General features: G+C 37.0%; 1 protein-coding gene across 2 annotated transcripts in view; it reads left to right on the top strand.

Annotated features, from left to right (window-relative positions):
• Positions 1-21789, top strand: part of LOC106874568 (kinesin-like protein KIF18A) — a 55276-nt gene that overhangs the window by 25390 nt on the left and 8097 nt on the right. For both annotated transcript variants that reach the window (XM_014922343.2, XM_014922345.2), the window contains exons 8-19: positions 2483-2558; positions 4111-4185; positions 4534-4625; positions 5024-5195; positions 7252-7401; positions 7609-7730; positions 8903-9138; positions 9256-9330; positions 11239-11631; positions 14700-14838; positions 15474-15667; positions 21346-21433. In XM_014922343.2, the coding sequence (XP_014777829.1) occupies positions 2483-2558; positions 4111-4185; positions 4534-4625; positions 5024-5195; positions 7252-7401; positions 7609-7730; positions 8903-9138; positions 9256-9330; positions 11239-11631; positions 14700-14838; positions 15474-15667; positions 21346-21433 (1812 nt within the window). The remainder of the gene's footprint in view (positions 1-2482; positions 2559-4110; positions 4186-4533; positions 4626-5023; positions 5196-7251; positions 7402-7608; positions 7731-8902; positions 9139-9255; positions 9331-11238; positions 11632-14699; positions 14839-15473; positions 15668-21345; positions 21434-21789) is intronic.

Here is a 21789-nt window from a genome sequence, read left to right on the forward strand (position 1 = left end):
TCTTTCTTTCTTTCTCCCTCTCTTTCTTTCTTTCTTGCTCTCTCTCCTTCACGCGCGTACGCACAGATTTGACTTCGCCATGTCAACAAACTTCAAAATTGGTAAAAGTTTATCGATTTTTACAGCTATACGCGGGTGCCTCTGTGAGAAAAAGTTGACAAAAACACAGATAGGGTCATGAACAATGTCCTCCTAAAATTGGAGCGACATGCGTGCTAATTTGTGGACGTGCATAACCCACATTCACGTACACACACACACAAACATCTTCTGTTTTATAGATATTGATACCTCGTAGAATTCAAGCAGTAATTACTGCTAAAGGCAGTCCTGTGCCATATAATAAATTTAACTTTTTAAGGTGTTACCATTATTTTGTCTAACCCCTGTATATCCTATTTGTCATTACTGCAGTGGTGCTTACAAAGTCATTTTACATTATACATGCACAATGTACATTGCTGTAAACAGACAGCATGCATACTAATCTTTCCACAAGCTCAGTTTTGAGAATGACAAGCTCTGCCATATCTTAACAATTCAATGGAAATAAGATAAAATATTGGTGTTCAAAGGAAGTGAGATTAATGTGATAGATATGTTTAGTTGAGAAGAGAGAACACAGATTTGAAGCAGCTACAAATATATCTTGATTTATATTAAAAGATCTATTTTGTCTCGTTTTTATTCAGAATTCTCTTAACCTGAGAAAGTATCAGAAACTGCTTAGAGTTATTCTTACATGAACTTCAGTTTTTTCCAATTTTTTTATTTATCCAGTATTCATTAATTTATTAATATGGATTTTGTCAAAATATAAAACATGTTAAATTTGATGTGAGCACTGCACTTTAATACTTATCTTATGTTGTAAAATTATATATTTGATTATTAGAGTTCCTCATCATTGTTGTCGTCTAACGTCCGCTTTCCATGCTGGCATGGGTTGGACGGTTTGACTGAGGACTGGCGAGCCAGAAGGCTGCACCAGGCTCCAATCTGGTCTGGCAGAGTTTCTACAGCTGGATGCCCTTCCTATTGCTGACCACTCCGAGAGTGTAGTGGGTGCTTTTTATGTGCCACCGGCATGGGGGCCAGTCAGGCGGTACTGGCATCGACCACACTCAAATGGTGCTTTTTATGTGCCACTGACACAGGGGCCAGTCAGACGGCACTGGCAACAACCACGCTCGAATTGTGATTTTTACATGCCACCGGCACTGGAGACAGTCAGGCATTGGTGGTATTTATGGTGAGTTAATTGGTTAGTCAGCAACATCTGTTAAATGTGAATGTTGTGTTGGGATTATATAATAACCTTATGGAGGAGAGTACCATCAACATAGATGTTGGTTTGATTGATGATGATAACTAAGAAGTTATCATTTCATGTATGGAATGTTATAGAACATTAATGGTATATAGTGGCTAATGAAGAAGCTAACAAGATGGACTGCAGACTATAGTCTAGGGCTTGACATTGTGATATTTTTCCCAGGTCTAAAAGCCTTTCTGATTTCCAATTTTATAATCTTCAAAACTTTCTCCACTTCAGCAGGGGGATCACCTAGTGCAGTCTTTCCTGTGTGGATTCCTTGGAAAGTTTTCAAAAAATACATTACACTCTATGGAATGGTTGGCTCTAGAAAAAGCATCCAGTTGTAGAAATCATGCCAAAACAGACAATGGAGCCTGGTGCAGCACCTGGCTTTACCAGCTTCGGTCGAACCTTCCAACCCAAGCCAGAATAGAAAACGAACATTAAATGACGACGACGATGATAGTAATCTGTAAGCTTGTTTAGTAGATACACTCTTTCAAAAGCCTGAATGGGGTAGTCTATAGGAATATTAATTTAGCTAGAAAGATCTCCTGCAGTAAAAAGTGTTCCTGAATACATACAGATGACTGTTGAAGAAGAGTAATAGTTCATTATTGTTTTACCTCAAGTCAACTCTAATCAAGCAAACCTATGATCGAAGTATTCTTGTCATGACCATGCCATGTTATTTCAGATAAGTGCAGAACTACTTTATCCATTGTGCTCTTCTTTTTAAGATGGTATGATGTGGTTTTAGAGGAATTTAGATACTATTTCTTGCAGGTTGAAAACCATATAGAAACTCTTTTGGTTCCTAGTGCAGCACATTGTATGAAGTAATCATGTTTCATCAAGTTTTGTTTTCGGTTAAAAAAAAATTGCTCAATAATTAGGAATGGGGCACATAGACTTGTACTTCAATGTTTCTGACTTGCCTGATATCAAGAGAAATTACGTTTTTGAGAGTGAAGGGTCTATGGCATTTGTTGACCCTCAACACATAGATGGAAGAAAATAACGACAGAATTAAACAAAAAGGATTATAACAATGCTGAATTTTTCATGTGAAAGTACACAGTATTAAGATCCAATATATCTTTATTCCAACATGTTTTCTTGTTTGTTTTTTTTTGACAAAATGATAACTCAACTATTTTCCAGTCCATCACATTTATCATACGAAGATACATACAACACTTTGAAGTATGCTGACAGAGCAAAACATATTCGAGCTAATGTAAGTTGATGCACACTTCATTATATTTGTTTTATCCTATTAGCTGCCATATGTTAGGTCAATCTGTTTTTTTTTATTGGTTTTAGTCCTATTACTTTGTTTCACTATTAATATATCCTGTCTTACTGACAATCAAGGCATTCTTTTATCTATTGTACAATTTTTGTCTGATCTTTAAAAAGATATGTTAAAAAATATTGCGATTGAAATCTGAAACCAGTATTTCAGTATTATTCAATGTTTGATCTATTGCTAACATGACAATTTATTAATATTTAGATTGAAATGCAATATAGGCTAAGAACCATGTTATCTTTGTTATCTTCATGGAACTAAAATGCCAAACTTTTTCCTGCCAAACCTCTTTATTGGAATGTAGCTCACATCTAAACTGCAATGATTCTCTCTCATACAGACATATACACACAAATATGATCCTTTAGCACTTAAACCAGCCATATCTATCCCTAATATTCTACCTACTTTGTAGTTCATACTTGCCAGGCTTTGCCTTTCAAATCCATCCTACTATGTCATTTTAAAAACAAACAGTTATTTCATCAAAATCTCGAAGCTACAAGATAATGCCTGATTAATTCAAAACAACGTGAATTAATAAGCATATTTGGCAGAGTAATCTGAATACTAAAAAATAAGATATTGTTTAGTCTCAGGTCAAATTCCATTGAGCAGACCTATGATCAGAAGTATAGTCAAGTAACCACATTGAGGCACCTTCCTTGTAGCATCCAGTATATGATTTATCTGGAATTGTCTTCATCTTAACAGTTAACATCTAATCTAGATCAATTCACAACTTGTCTATGTACTAATACTAGTGTAATTGACTCATTGTATCATCTGTAATTGAGGACTCAGCCATCGAACACTTCTCAAATGACAGTTAACCCTTTGCCTGTTTTGTGTATTACAGGTGATACACAAGACATTTTCTTGGCGTTCATGCATCATATATGATGTACATTCCCAATTTCTTATCAACCTCTACAGTAAACTGGGATTTATGAAAGGAAAGCTTTATATTAAGCAGAATGTATGTAAAAGGTAAAGACCCCCTTTGGTCATGAATGACCATGGGATTGCACCTAGAAGATTACCCTCCAAGGCACAAGTCTGGGCAAGGTTGTTTATAAAAGAGTAGCAGTCGTCCATGCATACCAGCCTCCTCTCTCCTTGTCACTGATGTTATCCAAGAGAAAGGCAAAGGCTGACACAGCTTGGCACCAGTAATGTTGCAACTCATTTCTGCAGCTGAGTGAACTGGAGCAATGTGAAATAAAGTATCTTGCTCAAGAACACAACACACAGCCTGGTCCAGGAATCAAATCCATAACCTCATGATTGTGAGCCCAATGCTCTAACCACTGAGCCCATTGGCATTTCAGACAAATCTATGAAAATGTTTTGGATAGGCAACTCTAATTCTTGAACTCAGAGGTTCAATATTTTTTATAATACTTGAATCTTCGTGCTTAACTTGCAAAATACTTTATATTTTTCATTTTTTTTAATGCTTTCTGTTTTTCCACAGTTGAAGAAGAATATTATGAATGTGAAGTCCAACATCAGCAAGTATGGAAAAATTGTTGAAGATCTTCGAGACGAGGTTGGTTTCTTTTGGAGTCCTTTATTGTTATAGGGTTGTGATAGAACTGTTGGAGCAAAGTTTTCTTGTTATAGACATTATAGGTGCAAGCATAGCTGTATGATTAAGAAGTTTTCTTCGCAACCAAATGGTTCCACGTTCGATTCTGCCTATGATGCAGCAGTACTCTTTTACTAATTTTAATTTTCAGTCAGAATGGTGTCCCTTAGTATCCTTAGGCCGTTAACATTAACACATTCTTAGCATATTCTAACCAGCACCTCTACCTCCTGAATCTCAAAGTTTTTGTTCCTGTTCAAAAAGTTACTGTCTTTGTATTTATTTAATTTAATTATTTATATTTTACAGGTTCAGCAACTTAAAACTAAATTAAAGGAATACGAAAGTGTAGATTTGAAAGCAAGCATACCCAAACTGCAAGAATGTGAAGAAGAAAAAAGGTTTATATTGAATTTTTAAAAGCATATGTTGTTCGTTTAACGTCCACTTTCCATACTAGCATGGGTTGGACGATTTGACTGAGGACTGGTGGACCAGGAGGCTACACCAGGTTCCAATCTGATTTGGCAGAGTTTCTACAGCTGGATGCCTTCCTAACGCCAACCACTCCAAGAGTGTAGTGGGTGCTTTTATATGCCACCAGCACGAAGGCCAGTCAGGTGGTACTGGCAACGGCCACGCTCGAAATGGTGTATTTTACATGTCACTTGCACAGTTGATGTTTTATAAATTAATTTATCAATGAACATTTAGCTGTTGTATATTTATTTATTCAGTCTTTCAATTTTCATTCAGCAGTAGATATGACAGTAATACTTACTTTTGTTCTCTCTTTAAGATTACAAGAAATCCTTTATAATTTATTCACTGAAAGAAAGTCTATTCGCAAAGAGATCCTCAAGCAAGAAAGTGACCGACGTGCCAACCGCTGGAAAATACACTGCAAACAGCATCTTTTGACACAAATGGAAGCTGATAACCAGGGTGAAACTGATGAACATCTGTTAAAAGTAAGCTGGCCAAGTATATGAGGTCTGATCAATAAGTATCCGGACTGTTGCTATAATAATGAAGTTAAAGCATGCAGAGAGAAGCTGTGCATGTGCACTAAGTTTTAACGTTCTAGCTCACTCCCATTTTTTACAGCAGTGCTTTAAAGTAATGTGTCTTCATCACATTGACCATGACAGAGAAAGTTGTCATGGCTTTACCTGCTCAGAGGCCTATGCAAAGTTGCAGAAAGTGTATGGTGAGGAGTGTATGAGTCGCACACAAGTGTATGAGTAGTTCAGACGTTTCCAAAATGGTTGCAAAAATGTCTATATTGACAAACGTTCTGGGAGGCCCACAACCAGCAGAACTGAGAAAAACATCGCAGAATTGCTTGCAGCTATGAAGTGAAATCGTTGAATCACCATCCCTAAGTTATCATAGGATATGCAGATTAGTTACGGTTCAGTTCAGTCCATTATCACTGAAGATTTGGGTATGAGATGCACGTCTGCCAAGTTTATGCTAAAACTGCTTTCAGCTGACCAAATGGATGGTCAGGTTTCAGTTGCACAAAATCTTTTTGTGTCAAGAACAATGAAAACTTTGCGTAGGCCTCTGAGCAGGTATCACCAAGCTTTTGGCAAAATTTGATGCAGATTCTCTGCTGAACTTTCTCTGTCATGGTCAATGCGATGAACACACCCTGCACATGTTACTTCCAAGCACTTCTGTAAACAATAGAAATGAGTTAGAATGTTAAATTAGTGCGCATGCACTGCAGAGTTGAAGGTCAGTCTGTGCCAAGTGGCTTCACTCTGTGCTTTGGCTTTGTTACTATAACAACAGTCTGAATACTTATTGATTAGACCATGTATGTATTTGTTTGATTTATACTTTTTTAGCAAGCTTGTGAGTAAAATACATTCCAGACATGACCATCCCATCTTAATTTCAGGTATTAGTGTATGCAAGACAACATCATCTACTGTATCTTTTTTTTTCAAATGATAGAACATGATTCATAAAGATTTGGCTGCTGTTTCTAGCTTGTTAAGCAATCACCTAATTTCTTGTTAGTTTGTATAGCTACACTTGTCTGCCTTAATCCTCTGAGACCTGGGTCCCTGTGTCTAATTTTACCTACGCTACTGCCTGGGCTCCTGAGCAAAAAAGCAGAAAAATAAATAGTTGCATACATGACTCAAGAGTTAATGACTGCAGGCAAACTGATGTACAGAAACATAAAAAAATTCAAAAGAATAACAATAAAAGGCCTATCTCTCAACTGTATTTGTTCACCTGAGTCGCTATTTTCCTCATCACTTTCACCAGTTTGATTGTCCAAGTCACTCTCATTGCCAGCATAAGTTTAAACACTTCATCTAAAGAATAAATATCATCAATACTTTCTTCAGTTGTTAAGAGTCTAGGCATTGCTCATTTACCAGACAAAGTGCTGGGTTCATCACATGCTTGTTTCATTGCAAAATCATTTTTTTCCCCAATTAAAAACAAAATTAAATGACAATTATGGGGGACACCATTAACAATGAGTCATAAACACACTTGACTACAAAGCTGCTATGCAATCAGTTGTCTAATTTTCGTATTTTATTTTCTACTTCTATGTGTGTTGTTGATTGCTGCTTTGGTAGGCATCCAGTCAGAGATGACATTTGAGGTGTTCCTTCTATAGTAGTAACATGGCTTGACAGGACCTGCAGTTAAGGAAATGTTATTTGACATATGTCTACTGAATGAAGCTGACATTTTATTTTTCTATTTTGCTCTCTTAATGGGTTGCTTTTAAAAAGTGCAACTGAAGACAGTTGGCATGAATGGACGACACTTTCTAAATATTGAGAATCTGGTTCTTAACTTCATCAGCAACTTTACAGTAATTAGAGAGCCATTTGTTGAAAGAAGATCTGGTTGTAATAAAGAGAGCATGTCAGATAAAAAACATTTGCCTGTGTGAAAAGAGATCTGTGTGTTTTAGAACTGTGATAAAGAGAACATGTTAAAAAGAAGGTTGTCTATAATGTTTCAATTTCCCATTTTTTTCCCTTACAGAAAATTAAGAAAGCTATTGATTTATTCAACAAAAGAATTAAAAGCATTGATACTAATATTGCTAATTTGAAAGAGAAATTTGTCGAGAATGAAAAACACTTGGAGCGACTTCAGGGAGAGATGACACTGAATGGAGAGAAGATAACAGCGGTATTTAATTATTTGTCCTTTTACGCAGTACTTCATAATCTGTCCTAAGTTTCTCCATCTAAAATCTTTATTAATTTTCCTATACATTTTAGAGTTGCTTCCCTTTACAAAAGTTTGTCCGTTTTGTTCGAATTGAATTTTGGTTTTTGGAATATAAAGGTAATTTTTTTATATGTGTTGTTAATATTAACGATTTCTTTCCTCCAGCTCCTTGAGGAGAAACTACGATCTCACCATCTGGAAGTAGAACTGGGAGATTCTCTCACTTACGTCAGTCACGTAAAGAAAATAGCCAACTTTCAAGAGATAGAGAGTAACTCGAAAGACAGGTGTGTTAAGTTTTCTATTCTTTTTTTTTTTCTTAATAAAATTCTGGGCTACCTCTCGTCAGTATCTGAGTTGGTTGTTTCGTCTGAGAGTGTAGGATTCATATTCGATTTGCAAGCCATGTACTATTATTCTCTCATTAAATGCTTCCCCCACTTTTCTTTTGTGTGAACAATGGTGCTATTGGTTTATAGAGTTCCAGCTGGATAATTTTGTGGTTCACTGCTTTTACTATGTCAAATATGATAAGGAAGCATAAGTGCAACTCAAAAGATGTGCATGCACACACATGCACATATACACACACATATATAATAGTTTCTACAAAGTTTCTACTGCCCAGATTCCACTTACAAAGCAATGGTTTAGCCTGAAACAATGAAGGGAGATTTTTGGCCAAAGGGCTATGCTTGAGAACCTATGTGGTTACGAAGTGAGTTTTTTAAGCGCAGTCATATATGTACCCCTATTCAGCATCCTTGCACAGATATTTTCCCTTATTTGTTTATAAGAGGATATTGGTAGGTAATGTACAAAAGCATCTTAGACCCTCTCTGCCTGAAAGATAGGAATTAGTACATCAAATCATAGTAATTTGTATTGTTAATCTCTTTTCTTATCTTTTTCTTGATTTTATCCAAGTCATAACTACGGAATAAATTGTTTGTGAAGAGTCTTCATCATGTTTACATCATCATTTAACTTCCCTTTTTCCATGCTGACATGGGCTGGACAGTTCGGCAGGAATCACCAAGCAAGAGGGCTGTGTTGATCTCTGATGCCAAACGTTTTACAAAGTGTACTAGGTGCTTTTTACATGGCTCTAACACTAGTGGGGTTATTAAGTACTTGCAGGACAAACTCTCTTATCCTCAACTGAGTGGGGTATAATAATAAAAGATCTGAAAGTATAATATGCAAATGTAAGCAAAATAACCAGTTGTCTAGGACTGGAGAAGCACAGATACAAACACAAAGATACACACACATGCATATACATGTATATGACAAGCTTCTTCCAATTTCCCTCTCCCAAATCCACTTACAAGGCTTTGGTTTAGGGCAATAATAGAAGAAACTTGTCTAAAGTGTCACACAGTGAACTGAACCTGAAACCATTTGGTTGAAAAGTGCCTATATCTGTTCTGAATTCTGGTTTTGTTTTCCTTTCCAGGTTGATAAACAGTATGCAGCAAACAATGACAAAGTTGTATAAAACAGTTCAGCAACATCAACTGCTTTCCTCAGATCTTCAATTCGATTATAATCAAACCATGAGGCAAAGGTATGGAGAAAAAGAAGTAGTGTGGGTTGATGAGACTATACTAAAAGAAGCTGACAAAAGCCCAGATTCAATTTCACTTGAAGGTACTTTAGACCTTCCGATTCTCAGCCGAGTTGTTTTGTCACGTAAGTTAAATTTTCTGTTGTAACTGAATTGCCTTTCATAACTGCTTTTTTTAAAACTGTAATTGTATTTTTTCTTTTTTCTCAGTTTCATTTATTTCTTTTGTGTTTTACTTACAGCCACCTTGGATAAAAATGTTAGACAAAGGAGGGACTCTTTAACTCCTATTTTGAAAAAGACAAAATGCTTCCTCAGTAAGTACTCACTCTAAGTTGTTTGGGCAAACACTGACACGTTCATTTAGTATGGTGTAGATTGTTACTGTTTTTATGACAAAATATTGAATAGAAGTTCATATTCTTTGAATCTGTTTGTGATTAATGTTACTTTCCTTAACCTTTTTGATACCATCCCGGCTGAAACCACTTCTGGTTCTGTAGTACAAATGCCCTATTTCCAAAAGTTCTGAATTAAAATCTTCCGCGAAACCTTAGTCACAATTTATGTTCCTAACACTAGCTTAATGATAACTAGGATATTTTACTAAATTCTTGATTATATTTAAAATTAATTGAAAGAAACACAGAGCATCTCAACAGAAATATGGTAACAAAAGGGTTATTTATTGATGCTTTTTTTGCACATCAGCATGGACTGGCTAAAAGTATAATATAAACATCTTTTCAAGCATTACTTTTGTAAGCTTGATGCTGTAAACCAGTGTTTCTCAATCATTTTTCACTTATAGACCCCTGTGATTTCTATTTTATTCAGTTGGGCCCTTCTAGCCATTCCATCTTTTAAAAAATCCTATTATATTTTTATAATTTGATATTATTAGGAATTGCATAAAAGAAAATAAAAATATTTTGTATATTGTAGAAGTATAAGCAATTTATTGCAGATAAATTTTAACAACAAAATCTTATATAACCCCACCAAGGGTCATATGAACCCCAGTTGAGAAACACTGATGTAAACTCTGTTCCTACTACTTTTCAAAATTTTTTGGTCTGTTGATGACACTTTTTCTGTTACATCAAAAATGATGCAAGTATATACATCATCATCATTGTTTTAACTTCCACTTTTCCCATACTAGTATGAGTATGGTGAAACTTATTGTTTGTGTTTTTCTTTTATGGCCATACATCCTTCCAGTTTTTAACTCTTAGTTGTTTCCAATTAAAGTACTTATTGCTCTGGTTTTTTGAGTAACTGGTGCTCAATAGTTGGGCATGTTTTAACAACAAACATAAACAATGGCACTGATTGATATGGTGACACTTTTTTAAACAGTGTCAAGACACTGCTGATAGGACAAGCATGCGCATGCATGTGTCCATACATACACATGTTATGAGAAGACCTGCTCTTGGATGTTAAGCCATACAGAGGATATGACTAAGAACTGAGATGACTGGAGACATGGCGTGCTTGAGAAGGCCTGCCCATTTATGCAGACATAACAAAAACTGATATTGTAATGGTGGGACTGCATAATGTGAATGCATACACTTGGGTCCCTGTATCTACTCTGTAATTAATAAAGGAAGAACTTATTACTACATACACCACCACCCTTCCTGTACTGTCAGTCATTCTCCTTTCCCTTATTTAAAACAAACTGATTGTGAACTTTGGAAGTCAAAAGTTTAAGTGAACTGTTAATTAACTTTCAGGTATCCCTGATTTAATCAAAGTACTTGGACATTTCTATGATTGAAGTATGCTTCTAATTTATATTTATACTGAGTTTATAATTGAAAATAATTTTACTTAAAGTTATTTCTACAGATATTCTATAGAAATTATAGCCACCACTGATTTTTGTTACAACTTTTTGTAAAAACTCCCGAAATATGGCATATACTCCCATTATTCATTTTCCATCTTTGATTTCATTGTTTGTTTACACCTGCCATCTTAGATACGAAATGCCATAGCAAAAGACAGTGCTGTCTATAATTTCTAAAGAACATCTGTAGAGATAACCTTAACAAATGATGTAAAGAGCATTGCTAACACTGTAGAACATAATATTGACTTACAAAGATGTTTAATATACTTAATAGTATATTATGGTTGCATAATGAAATACTGTGTCCCTACAAGCAACGTAAATAATTTTGTCCTTTAAACCTTTTCTTTTTCTCCTAAAGATTCGAAATGTAACACTCCTATGAGTCAAATTGATCAAACTCCTAAAATACAAAGGAAAGAAGATTACACTTCAAAGAATTCTACCATTACAAATTCTACAAGAAAGCTGAATAATTCAACAGTATCAGCAGTGGACCAGTCTTTAAAACGGCCAAGATCCGAAGAGAGTAAACCAGCACCAAAGACCTCTGAAAGATTGGTGCTTTTTAGTAATTCTGATGGACTCAAAAGTCCTGGTGTGGAAAATCAAAGCTGTGTAGTAAGTTCTAGTATGAAAGAAAATAACCCAAGAAAGGATACTGTTAGTGACGACGTGACAGCCCTTAATAATACAATTTCAGAAGAATCTGAAGTAGAAAACAACACCAAAGATGTTTCAGAACCTAAGAAATGTAAGTCTTTGTCATTTATAGAATTTTATTCTATCAGTGATAGGAATTTGGTGTTGCCTTAAAATTCTCATCCACCCTACATCACCTCCACTTGAGCAAGCTAATGTTATGGAAATTAAAAAAAAAAACCTGACACTCTATTGGTTTCAGTGTCATGAGTTCCAGTTGATGCAATCAACAGAACAAACTGCACATGAAAATTAACATCTAAGTAGCTGAGTACTCCACAGATACATATACCCTTAATCTAGTTCTCAGAGATTTAGCATGGCACAGAATGGGACAAGGCTGATCTTTTGAAATACAGATACTACTCATTTTTGCCAGCTGAGTGAACTGGAAATAAAATGCCTTGCTCAAGGAAACAATGTGAGGTCTGGAATCGAGCTTGTAACCTTACAATTGTGAGCCGAATACCCTAACCACAAAGCCACATACCTTCACTCTGTTGTGGAAACAGCCAATTAAACAATGCACTCCATAAATGCTTTTAACCATGGCCATCCTTGTTTTATTACAGGCATGCTATCCTGAGATTTGTTGAGGAAGAATAATGATTGCTGTATTGAGTAGCTTGAGTGACTCCATAGATGTTGCTTTTCAACTTGTTGGTGGGGGGGGGGGTAGTATTACTGTTCCCTTGAACTAGGCACAAAGGCAATGTAGAATACAGTTACGAAATTTTTTAATAGGTGCAGGCCTAGCTGTGCGGTAAGACACTTGTTTCTCAACCACATAGTTCCTGGTTCAGTCCTACTGCATGGCTCCTTGGGTTAGTGTCTCCTACTATAGTCTTGGGCCAACCGAAGCCATGAGAGGGAATTTGGTTGACGGAAACTGAAAAGAAGCCTGTTGTATATGTGTGTGTGTGTCCATGCCCCACCACCACTTAACAACTGCTATTGGTGTGTTTACATCCTTGTAACTTAGTGGTTCAGTAAAAATGACTGATAGAATAAGTACCAGGCTTTAAAAGAAAAAAAAAAGGTACTGTACTGGAGTTGATTCAATTAACTAAAAGTTCTTCAGGGTGGTGCTCCAGCATGGCTGGAGTCTAATGACTGAAACAAGTAAAAGATAAATATATTTCAAGAAGGTGATTAAGTTGTATAACTGTTGAGAAAAGAAGATAATTATTAAGGAGTGAAAGGTAGGTTTTGTGTCTTTAAGCTATTGATGTACAGAAAAGAAGAGTTGGGAAATAGGGACATTGGAGTTGGATCCTATTGATAGAAGTTGTGATGGAGCAAAAAGGCAAGAAACCTGAACCAAAAGTTGAAAAACATACGGAGTCCATAGACAGGCAAAAAATAGAAAATAGAAAATGAGAGTAAAAATTATTTAGTTAATGACCCTTATTCTGGGTTTGAAATTTGAAGTTACATCAACAAATGATTATGTAGGACTGCTTGGTTGTGTCACTGTTCAATCTATAGTAATAGTGATGTTGTAAACAAATACATCTTGATGTCCATCTTGTGTGTAAATGAAAGCAACTGCTTAAATAGAATTTGATTCTGCTTCAAAACAAACATACCTATGGCTATGTCCCCTTCCGTCTCAAACAATCTTTGTCTTGCAAGCTTCTTGGTGACCCTGCCTGTGGTGATGCCACATAAAAAGGATTCAGTCCACACTGTAAAGTGGTTGCGTTTGGAAGGGCATCCAACTGTAAAAACCATGCCAAAACTGACCTGACTTGTGCTGGTGCCACACAAAAAGCACTCAGTCCAGTCTGTAGTGTAGTTGGTGTTAAGAAGAGTATCCTGCTATAAAACCATGCTAAGACAGACACTGAAGCCTGGATCAATCTTCTCGCTAATGAGCTCCTGTTAAAGTGTCCAACCCATACCAGCATGGAAAATGGTCGTTAATAATAATAATAATAATAATAATAGTGGTGGTGCAGCAAGCAGCACAATCTCATGAATTTAGGCATGGCGGTGTTTTGGATTCCAGGTTTAGTCCTGCTGTGTAGCACCTAGCACAAAGTATCTTCTGCTATAGTCTTGGACTAACCGAAGCCTTGTGGTTGAATTTGGTAGGTGGAAGTTTCTGTCTTGTGTGTACGTGTGTATGAAAGTGATTGTGCCTCCTAAGAGAGAAAGAAGAAAACATCTTACACATGTGCAATTCTCTGCCAGTTGGCTGTAATTCTAATATTTTTTAGATGCTTGTTTGATTGACAATGTATCTTCTTTCAATTGTAGATCATAGAAATACATTACTATGACATCTGTGGTTCTGGAATTTTGGAAGACTATTGGGATTATTTCAGCTAAATATTTTTTTTTTATTCAAGCAACCTTAAAAGAAGCTACAAAATGTAACATGCAACTTATGTACTGGACAAAAGCTGAAACCAAAATATTATATATCAAGAAGAATGTATACATGTAGTGATTGTATATATGTTGTTATTGTGTCTTTGTGTTGTTGGAAGAGAAAGATTTGTATAACCTCATTGGTGAACTGGTTTCTTAAAGGGTCAAACTAATACATTTGTTTATTGTTATGAACGAGAACTAAACACAGACTTTTTTTTCTCCAAATCCCTCTGATTAGATTAGGAATTATTTACATTTACCTGTACAAGACAGAAAAAGAATCTTTCCAAGTTGAAATTTGTTCAAAACAAATGAAAGTATGATGCTGTTCAGCTTCTATGAAGTAACTTTTGTATTTGGGTACTACTAAAGATTGGTTTCAAATTTTGGTGCAAGGCAGCCAGTAATCTCAGGTAATGGGGAAAATCAATTACATTACATCAATCCCAGTGCTCAGCTGGTGCTTATTTTATCAACTCCAAAAGGATGAAAGGCAAAGTCGACCGTGGCAGAATTTGAACTTTAGAACATAAAAATGGATGATATGAAAACTAAGCATTTTGCCTGGCATGCTAACAGTTTTGCCACTTTGGTACTACTAAATATTACAGGGTTGTCACACAGACACCTATTGAAGAATATGATTGCAACAATAGTTGCTGTCAAAATCTTTGCTAATATCTGAAATCTTAAGTTGTAACTGGAACTTGTTAATATCATTTTATTGCTTATTCTCTACAGGGTGCTCAATCGATACTATGAAAAGTCTTTCTGCGACAATAATAGCTACTACCCCCAAAAGAAATCTGCTCAGTATTGCCAGCAAAACACCAAGTCCTTTAGCACGGCTGTTATCTCCAGAGAATCGACCCTCAACTAGGTAAGATTTTGTTTCGTATTTTGAAACCCACTTTTTTCAAAGTTATTCTTCTAAGCAAGCATGGATGAGATTAACTCTTTAGCATTTAAACTGGCCATATCCAGCCAAATTATTCTAGATGTTTTATATTCAAACTGGTCAGATCTGGCCTCTCTCATCTACCCTGTAATGTCATTCTAAAAATAAACAATCACATCATCAAAGTTTCAAAGTGACAAGATAATGCTTGATTAATTCAAAACAATATGAATAAGTATATTTAACAGAATAATCTGAACACTAGAGGGTTAATTTTACAGCAAGGGGCTGGATGCCTTTTTTTCATTTTAGGGCAAAATAGTTTGGATAGTTAAATGAATTAGGTAGGTGGTGATGTACTGAATGATGTATGCAGTTTGGAGTGGTTAGTGTTAGGAAGGGCATCTAGCTGTAGAAACAATGCCAGATCAGATTGAAGCCTGGTGCAGCCTCGGTCAAACCGCCCAACCCATGCCAGCATGGAAAGCGGACGTTAAACGATGATGATGATGAATGTGAATAAGTATGCATTATATTTGGCAGAGTAATCTGAAAGCTAAAAGGGTTAAATAAACAAGTTGTGTTAATTAACAGGAAGGTATTTCATCTTGTTTCAGAGAGAACAGTCACTTAAACTTAGCTGGTGGAGCCACAATAACCAAATCAAAACCAACTTTTCCTTTGAAAATGTTAAATATGAACAAGCCAAAAGGTATGATTGTTAGCGCTATGACAGCGTCAGCAAAGGAAAATATCAAGGATTTGCATCGCTATAAAACATCTTCAATGTTTGAAAGAAGTACAGTATCTTGTAAGTTTAAAAGTTTCTTTACTTGATAAATGTCTGTATGTGAGTGTGCTTTCTCTGTTGTAACTGCCTGTTGGTTCACTTTCTATCTTGTTCGTCTTCTTTTTTTATCTAATGCTTATTTCCTTATATATAAATATAAAATATATACATACATTATCAGTCAAGTATTGTGGTCAGTATAGTCAACAACCTAACTCCCTTCAAAGTTACTGACCCCACCTTATTTAAAATAGAAGCAGTTATTGTCATTAGTCCATCAAACAAAATGTTTGACAGCATTTCTTTCAGGTTTATTTCTCCTGAGGTTGAATACCATGGATGTCAACTTTGCTTTTCATCCTTTAGAAGTCGATAAATTAAGTACCAGTTGAGAACTGGGCTTGATGTTATTGACTTCCCCATCCCCTCAAAATTGCTGGCTTTGTGCCAAAATTAGAAATTTATAGGTGCAGATCTGGCTGTGTGGTAGGAAGCTTGCTTCCCAATCACATGGTTCCAGGTTCAGTCCTACTGCATGGCACCTTGGAAAATGTTTTCTGCTATAGCCTCGGGCCAACCAAAGCCTTGTGAGTGGATTTGGTAGATGGAAACTGAAAGAAGTTCATCATGCACATGTATCATCATCATCACAATCGTCGTTTAGCATCCACTTTCCGTGCTAGCATGGGTTGGACAGTTTGATTGAGAACTGGCAAGCCGGGAGGCTGCTCCATGCTCCAATCTGATATGGCAAGGTTTCTAGAGTTAGATACCCTTCCTGTGCCACCAGCATGGAAGCCAGTCAGGCGGTACTGGCATTGGCCATGCTTGAATGGTGCTTTTTACATGCCACCAGCATGGGTGCCAGTCGGGCGGCACTGGCATCAGTTATGCTCATATGGTGCATTTTATGTGCCACTGGCACTGGCCATGCTCTAATGATGCATTTTATGTACCAATCAGGTGGCACAGACATTGGCCACACTTGAACGGTGCTTTTTACATACCACCGGCACAAGTGCCAGTCAGGTGGTACTGTCATCAGCCACAACTATGATTTCACTCATTTCAACAGGTCTTCACAAGCATGGCATATTGCCCAATGATTGATGGGTGCTTTTTTTTAAATGGGCCAGTTATATGACACTGGCATCAACCACAACTATGATCTCACTTGGCTTGCTGGGTCTTCTCAAACATGGCATATCTCCAAAAATCTTAGTCTCTTGTCATTACCTCTGTGAGGCCCAATGTTTGAAGATCGTGCTTCACCACCTCATCCTATGTCTTCCTGGATCTACCTCTTCTACAGGTTCCCTCCACTGTTGAGGTGTGACACTTCTTCACACAGCTGTCCTCATCCGTACGCATCACATGACCATATCAACGCAGTTGTCACTCTTGCACACCACAGCTGATGCTTCTTATGTCCAACTTTTCTCTCGGGGTACTTTCACTCTGTCGTATATGCACACTGACATTACACATCCAGCGGAGCATACTAGCTTCATTTCTTTCAAGACTATGCATGTCCTCAGCAGCCACAGCTCATGTTTCACTGCTGTGTATCATGGCTGTTTGCACACAGGCATCATACAGTCTGAGCAAGAGGCCCTTTGTTACCAGCAGAAGTATGAGCTCTCTGAACTTTGCCCAAGCTATTCTTATTCTAACAGCTATACTCTCAGAGCATCCACCCCTGCTACTGACTTGGTTACCTAGGTAACGGAAGCTATCAACTACTTCTAGTTTTTCTCCTTGGCATGTGAGGGAAACTGTTTTCTGTACATCTTCGGTGTTCATTGCAACTGTGCATCTGCCACACAAAATCTATCTTCCCAATTAACCTTCCTTTGATATTGCTCCACCTCTAATGTGTCCATTGCTTACACCGGGTACATATTATGGAGTTTCTACCTATACCTTCTCTACAGATTGAGCAGGGCCATCTACCTGAAGGGATTTGTGATTTGTCTGCCTTCCTACTTAATAAGACTTTGGTTTTTGCTAGGTTAACTCTAAGGCTCTTCGATTCTAGACCTTGCTTCCACACCTAAAACTTCTCTAATCCTGGTAGTGACTCAGCTATTAGAGCAGGGTCATCAGCATAGAGGAGCTCCCAGGGGCAGCCTGTCTTGAATTCCTCTGTTATTGCCAGGAGGACGATGATAAAGAAGAGGAGGCTGAGGACTGATCCTTGGTGAACCCCTACTTCTACCCAGAATTCTTCACTATACTCATTACCAACCCTCACCTTACTGACAACACCCCTGTACATGGCTTATACAGCTCTCACCAATCACCCGTCTATCCCTAGTTTCCACACTGACCACCAGATAAGGGATCAGGGGGCCCTGCCAAAGGCTCTCTCTGTATCAACAAAAGCCAAGTACAGAGGTTTATCTATGGCTCGGAATTTCTCCTGCAGCTGTCTTACCAGAAATATAGCATCAGTGGTGCTTCTACTTGGCATAAACCCAAACTGCATATCATCTAAACTAACCTTCTCCTTAATTAGTTGGGCTATGATCCTTTCTGTGACTTTCACCACCTGATCCAACAATTTGATACCCCTGTAATTATTTTTAAGATGTCACCATTACCTTTGTAGCAGTTGATTAAGATGTTGCTATACCAGCCATTGGGTGTAACTCCTTTGTGTATCACCTGGTTATGTGTGTGTGTGTGTGTGTTTGTGTTTGTGTTTGTGTGTTTGTTTGTGTGTTTGTTTGTGTGTTTGTTTGTGTGTTTGTTTGTTTGTTTGTTTGTTTGTTTGTTTGTCCTTTATCACTGCTTGACAACTGGTGTTGGTGTGTTTACATCCCCATAACTTAGCAGTTCAGCAAAGAGACTAATAGAATAACTACCAGGCTTAAAGAAAAAGTAAAAAATAAGTGGGGTTGATTTATTTAACTAAAAATTCTTCAATGTGGTGCCCCAATATGGCTGTAGTCTATTGATTGGAACAAATAAAAGACAAAAGAAAAGATAAAAGTGGTGAGCTGGCATGATTGTTAGAATATCAGAATAAATACCTTGCTGCATCTCTTCTGAGTTCAAATCCCACTGTGGTCAACATTTCCTTTTATCCAACTTGGTGGTATCAATTTCCTAATTTCAGATCTTGTTCTTACTCTAGGAACATTATTATTATCATTATTGTTATTATTGAGTTTCTATCAGTCAGACATATTGCATCTCACTTTCCAAATTCATGGATTTACTGAAATAAATTAAGTGAAAAAAACCATTATATTTAATTCAGAATTTCTACAGAGAGGTAATTGCATGATTTGCCAATGTTTGGAGAGGGAATGACTAATTCATGAAGAAAATATTTTATTCATTTGTAAACAAATAAAATGGCTTCTTCAAACATGAATATTTCAAATTTTTGAAACCAGAATGAGAAGTTGAATAGAAAGAAAAACTGTTTTTTACGACAAAGCACATGCATTTTGTAAGAAAACAAACGTGACACTTCTGTAGACGGGAACATTTATACCAGCAAGTTTGACAACTCTTTCTGTCTCACTCTCTCTCTCTCACTCTCTCTCTTTCTATCACTCTCTCTCTCTCTCTCTCACTCACTCACTCTCTCACACACACACTAAGCCAAAATGTTAATAGAAATGGAAGTAGTTTCACTGACATTTATGGGCATGGATAAATCTAGAGAAGGAAAAGGAAGCAAGGTGGTAGTGTGTCACCAAAGAATGTTTCTGTGTAAGAATAGTAACAGGGAAAAAAAACGACATACTTCTGCCTATTGAAAAGCTGAAATTTGTCAGTGTACCTTCAAAAGTGAAACTAAAAGAAGCACTGTCCAGTGTGTCGTGATTTATTTTCCTTTGACTATAGCAAAGTATATGCGTACAAGAGTGCTTGCCTGGTTCTCAAGGATGAGGCGAGCTGGTGTATCACACACCTTTCTGTAGTCTTGTAATATAATGCATAGGCCAGCACACTAAGGACACAATTAAGGGACATTGGGAGTGATTCCTGACATGCCATCTTTGTAATGCACTATGAGCTGGTTGTGAATACATCACTGATGCAGGAGTGGCTGCGTGGTAAGTAGCTTGCTTACCAACCATATGATTCCAGGTTCAATCTCACAGCATGGCACCTTGGGCAAGTGTCGTCTACTATAGCATCGGACCAATCAAAGCCTTGTGAGTGGATTTGGGAGATGGAAACTGAAAGAAGCCTATCATATATATGTGTGTGTGTGTGTGTATGTTTGTCCCCCCACCATCGCTTGACAACCACTGGTGTGTTTATATCCCCATAACTTAGTGGTTTGGCAAAAGAGACCGATAGAATAAGTACTAGGTTTGCAACAAATGAGTGCTGAGGTCAATTTGTTCGACTAAAGGCGGTGTTCCAGCATGGCTGCAGTCAACTGACTGAAACAAATAAAAGAGTAAAAGAGATAATATGCAACCAGGAGACAGCTTATCATTAATGCAGAAATAAAAAAAAGTTAAAAAGTAATGTGACTGGTTGTGCAGAACAGAAAAAGTTTAATTGTTACACTTGTGGCAGTTAGAATCATTTGAGGGATTTTGTTCTAAGGAACTAGAAAAGAAATAAGTGACGGAGAAGTCTGACTGGAGCAGAACTGAAAGCAACAACAGTAGGTTCCAGAAACTGCTGTTAGAACAGAACCACCAGTCACACCATTGGTTACAGCTGTGAAGATGATTGAAAAGCTTGCCTCATCTGCTGATAAAGCCAAGCTTCACTCTTTTTGTAGTATCATTGTATCCTTTTGCAACAGTGGGGGTGAGAGTCGTGCACTGATGTCAATGAAAAGAAAGAAAGAAAATTGTTGAGTGTAGTACATTGTTGTCAATGAAAAGAGAGAAAGAAAATTGCTGAAAGCAAATAAAGGGTATGTAAAATGCAGAAAGAGTAATTCTCCTCCTTTTTGTCGGTGACATATGGTTCACAGTGGTGATTTGCTTTGTGGGAAAGAGTAATTGTGGGTGGATTCCAAGAGGCACACATTATAATAGAATGTTGTTAAGGATCACACAATTGGTCAGTCATATGGTCAAACAAACTTTACCAGAAGGCTTTGGATGCTTTCCATTCTGCTGAATATAAAAGTGCTCGTTGGCAGCTGTGGTTTTACTGTCAAATGAAAAAACAAAACTAGTCATAAATATCAACTTCAATTATAATACTATTTTACTTGTTTTAGCCGTTTGACTGTGGCCATGCTGGAGCACCATCTTGGAGGGTTTTATTTGAACAGTTGAACCCGGGACTTATTTTAAGCCTAGTACTTATTCTATCAGTCGCTTTTGCTGAACTGCTAAGTTATGGAGACATAAACACACCAGCACTAGTTGTCAAGTGGTGATGGGGGATAAACACAGACACAAAGACACACACATAGATGTATACACACACACACTCACACACACACACACACAAAATGGGCTTCTTTCAAAGCCACTCACAAGGCTTTGGTCAACCTGAGGCTATAGTAGAAGACACTTGCCCAAAGTGCTATGCAGTGGGACTGAACTCGGAACCATGTGGTTGGGAAGCAAGCTTCTTATCACAGTTACAGTAGATTATTTTTATATGTATTTTTGTTTTAGGTTTCAGTTTTTTTTGCATTTATTTTTTAGCTTCATTTGTGTTGCATCCTTTTTGTCACCAAATCTTTTTTTTTATTTTTTTAGCAGGTAAGAAACTCCAAAGGAGTGATTCCCAGAAATTGAAATCTCTACAGAAATTTCCGATGCGTTTTGGATCACATACCATTAAACAGTAAGTGTTTGAATGACTTTTGCTTCCAGTGTATCTCACTTCTTATTTAACACGTAGATAGACAGGAAGAAGTATAGGGGTGTCATTGTAGCATTTTTTTCACTTTGTTTCAGTTTTGTTTACTTGGCAGTTTTCTTTTCAGGTACTCTGCCAAGTGCTATCAGATTTAACTTCTGATTTGTCTGGTGCCAGTTTTTTATGTAGAATGTAACTAGGAAAATGACAAAAGACATTGTACTTAATGAATTAGAGTGAATAGCATAAACATTGTCACCAACTCTGATATGAATTTAAAGACAGGCACTTACGCATGTGTGCACACACATGCACACATGAATTTATACATGAACACATGG

The sequence above is a fragment of the Octopus bimaculoides genome, chromosome 6 (genome assembly GCF_001194135.2).
Source record: "Octopus bimaculoides isolate UCB-OBI-ISO-001 chromosome 6, ASM119413v2, whole genome shotgun sequence".
In the NCBI taxonomy this organism is placed as follows: domain Eukaryota; kingdom Metazoa; phylum Mollusca; class Cephalopoda; order Octopoda; family Octopodidae; genus Octopus; species Octopus bimaculoides.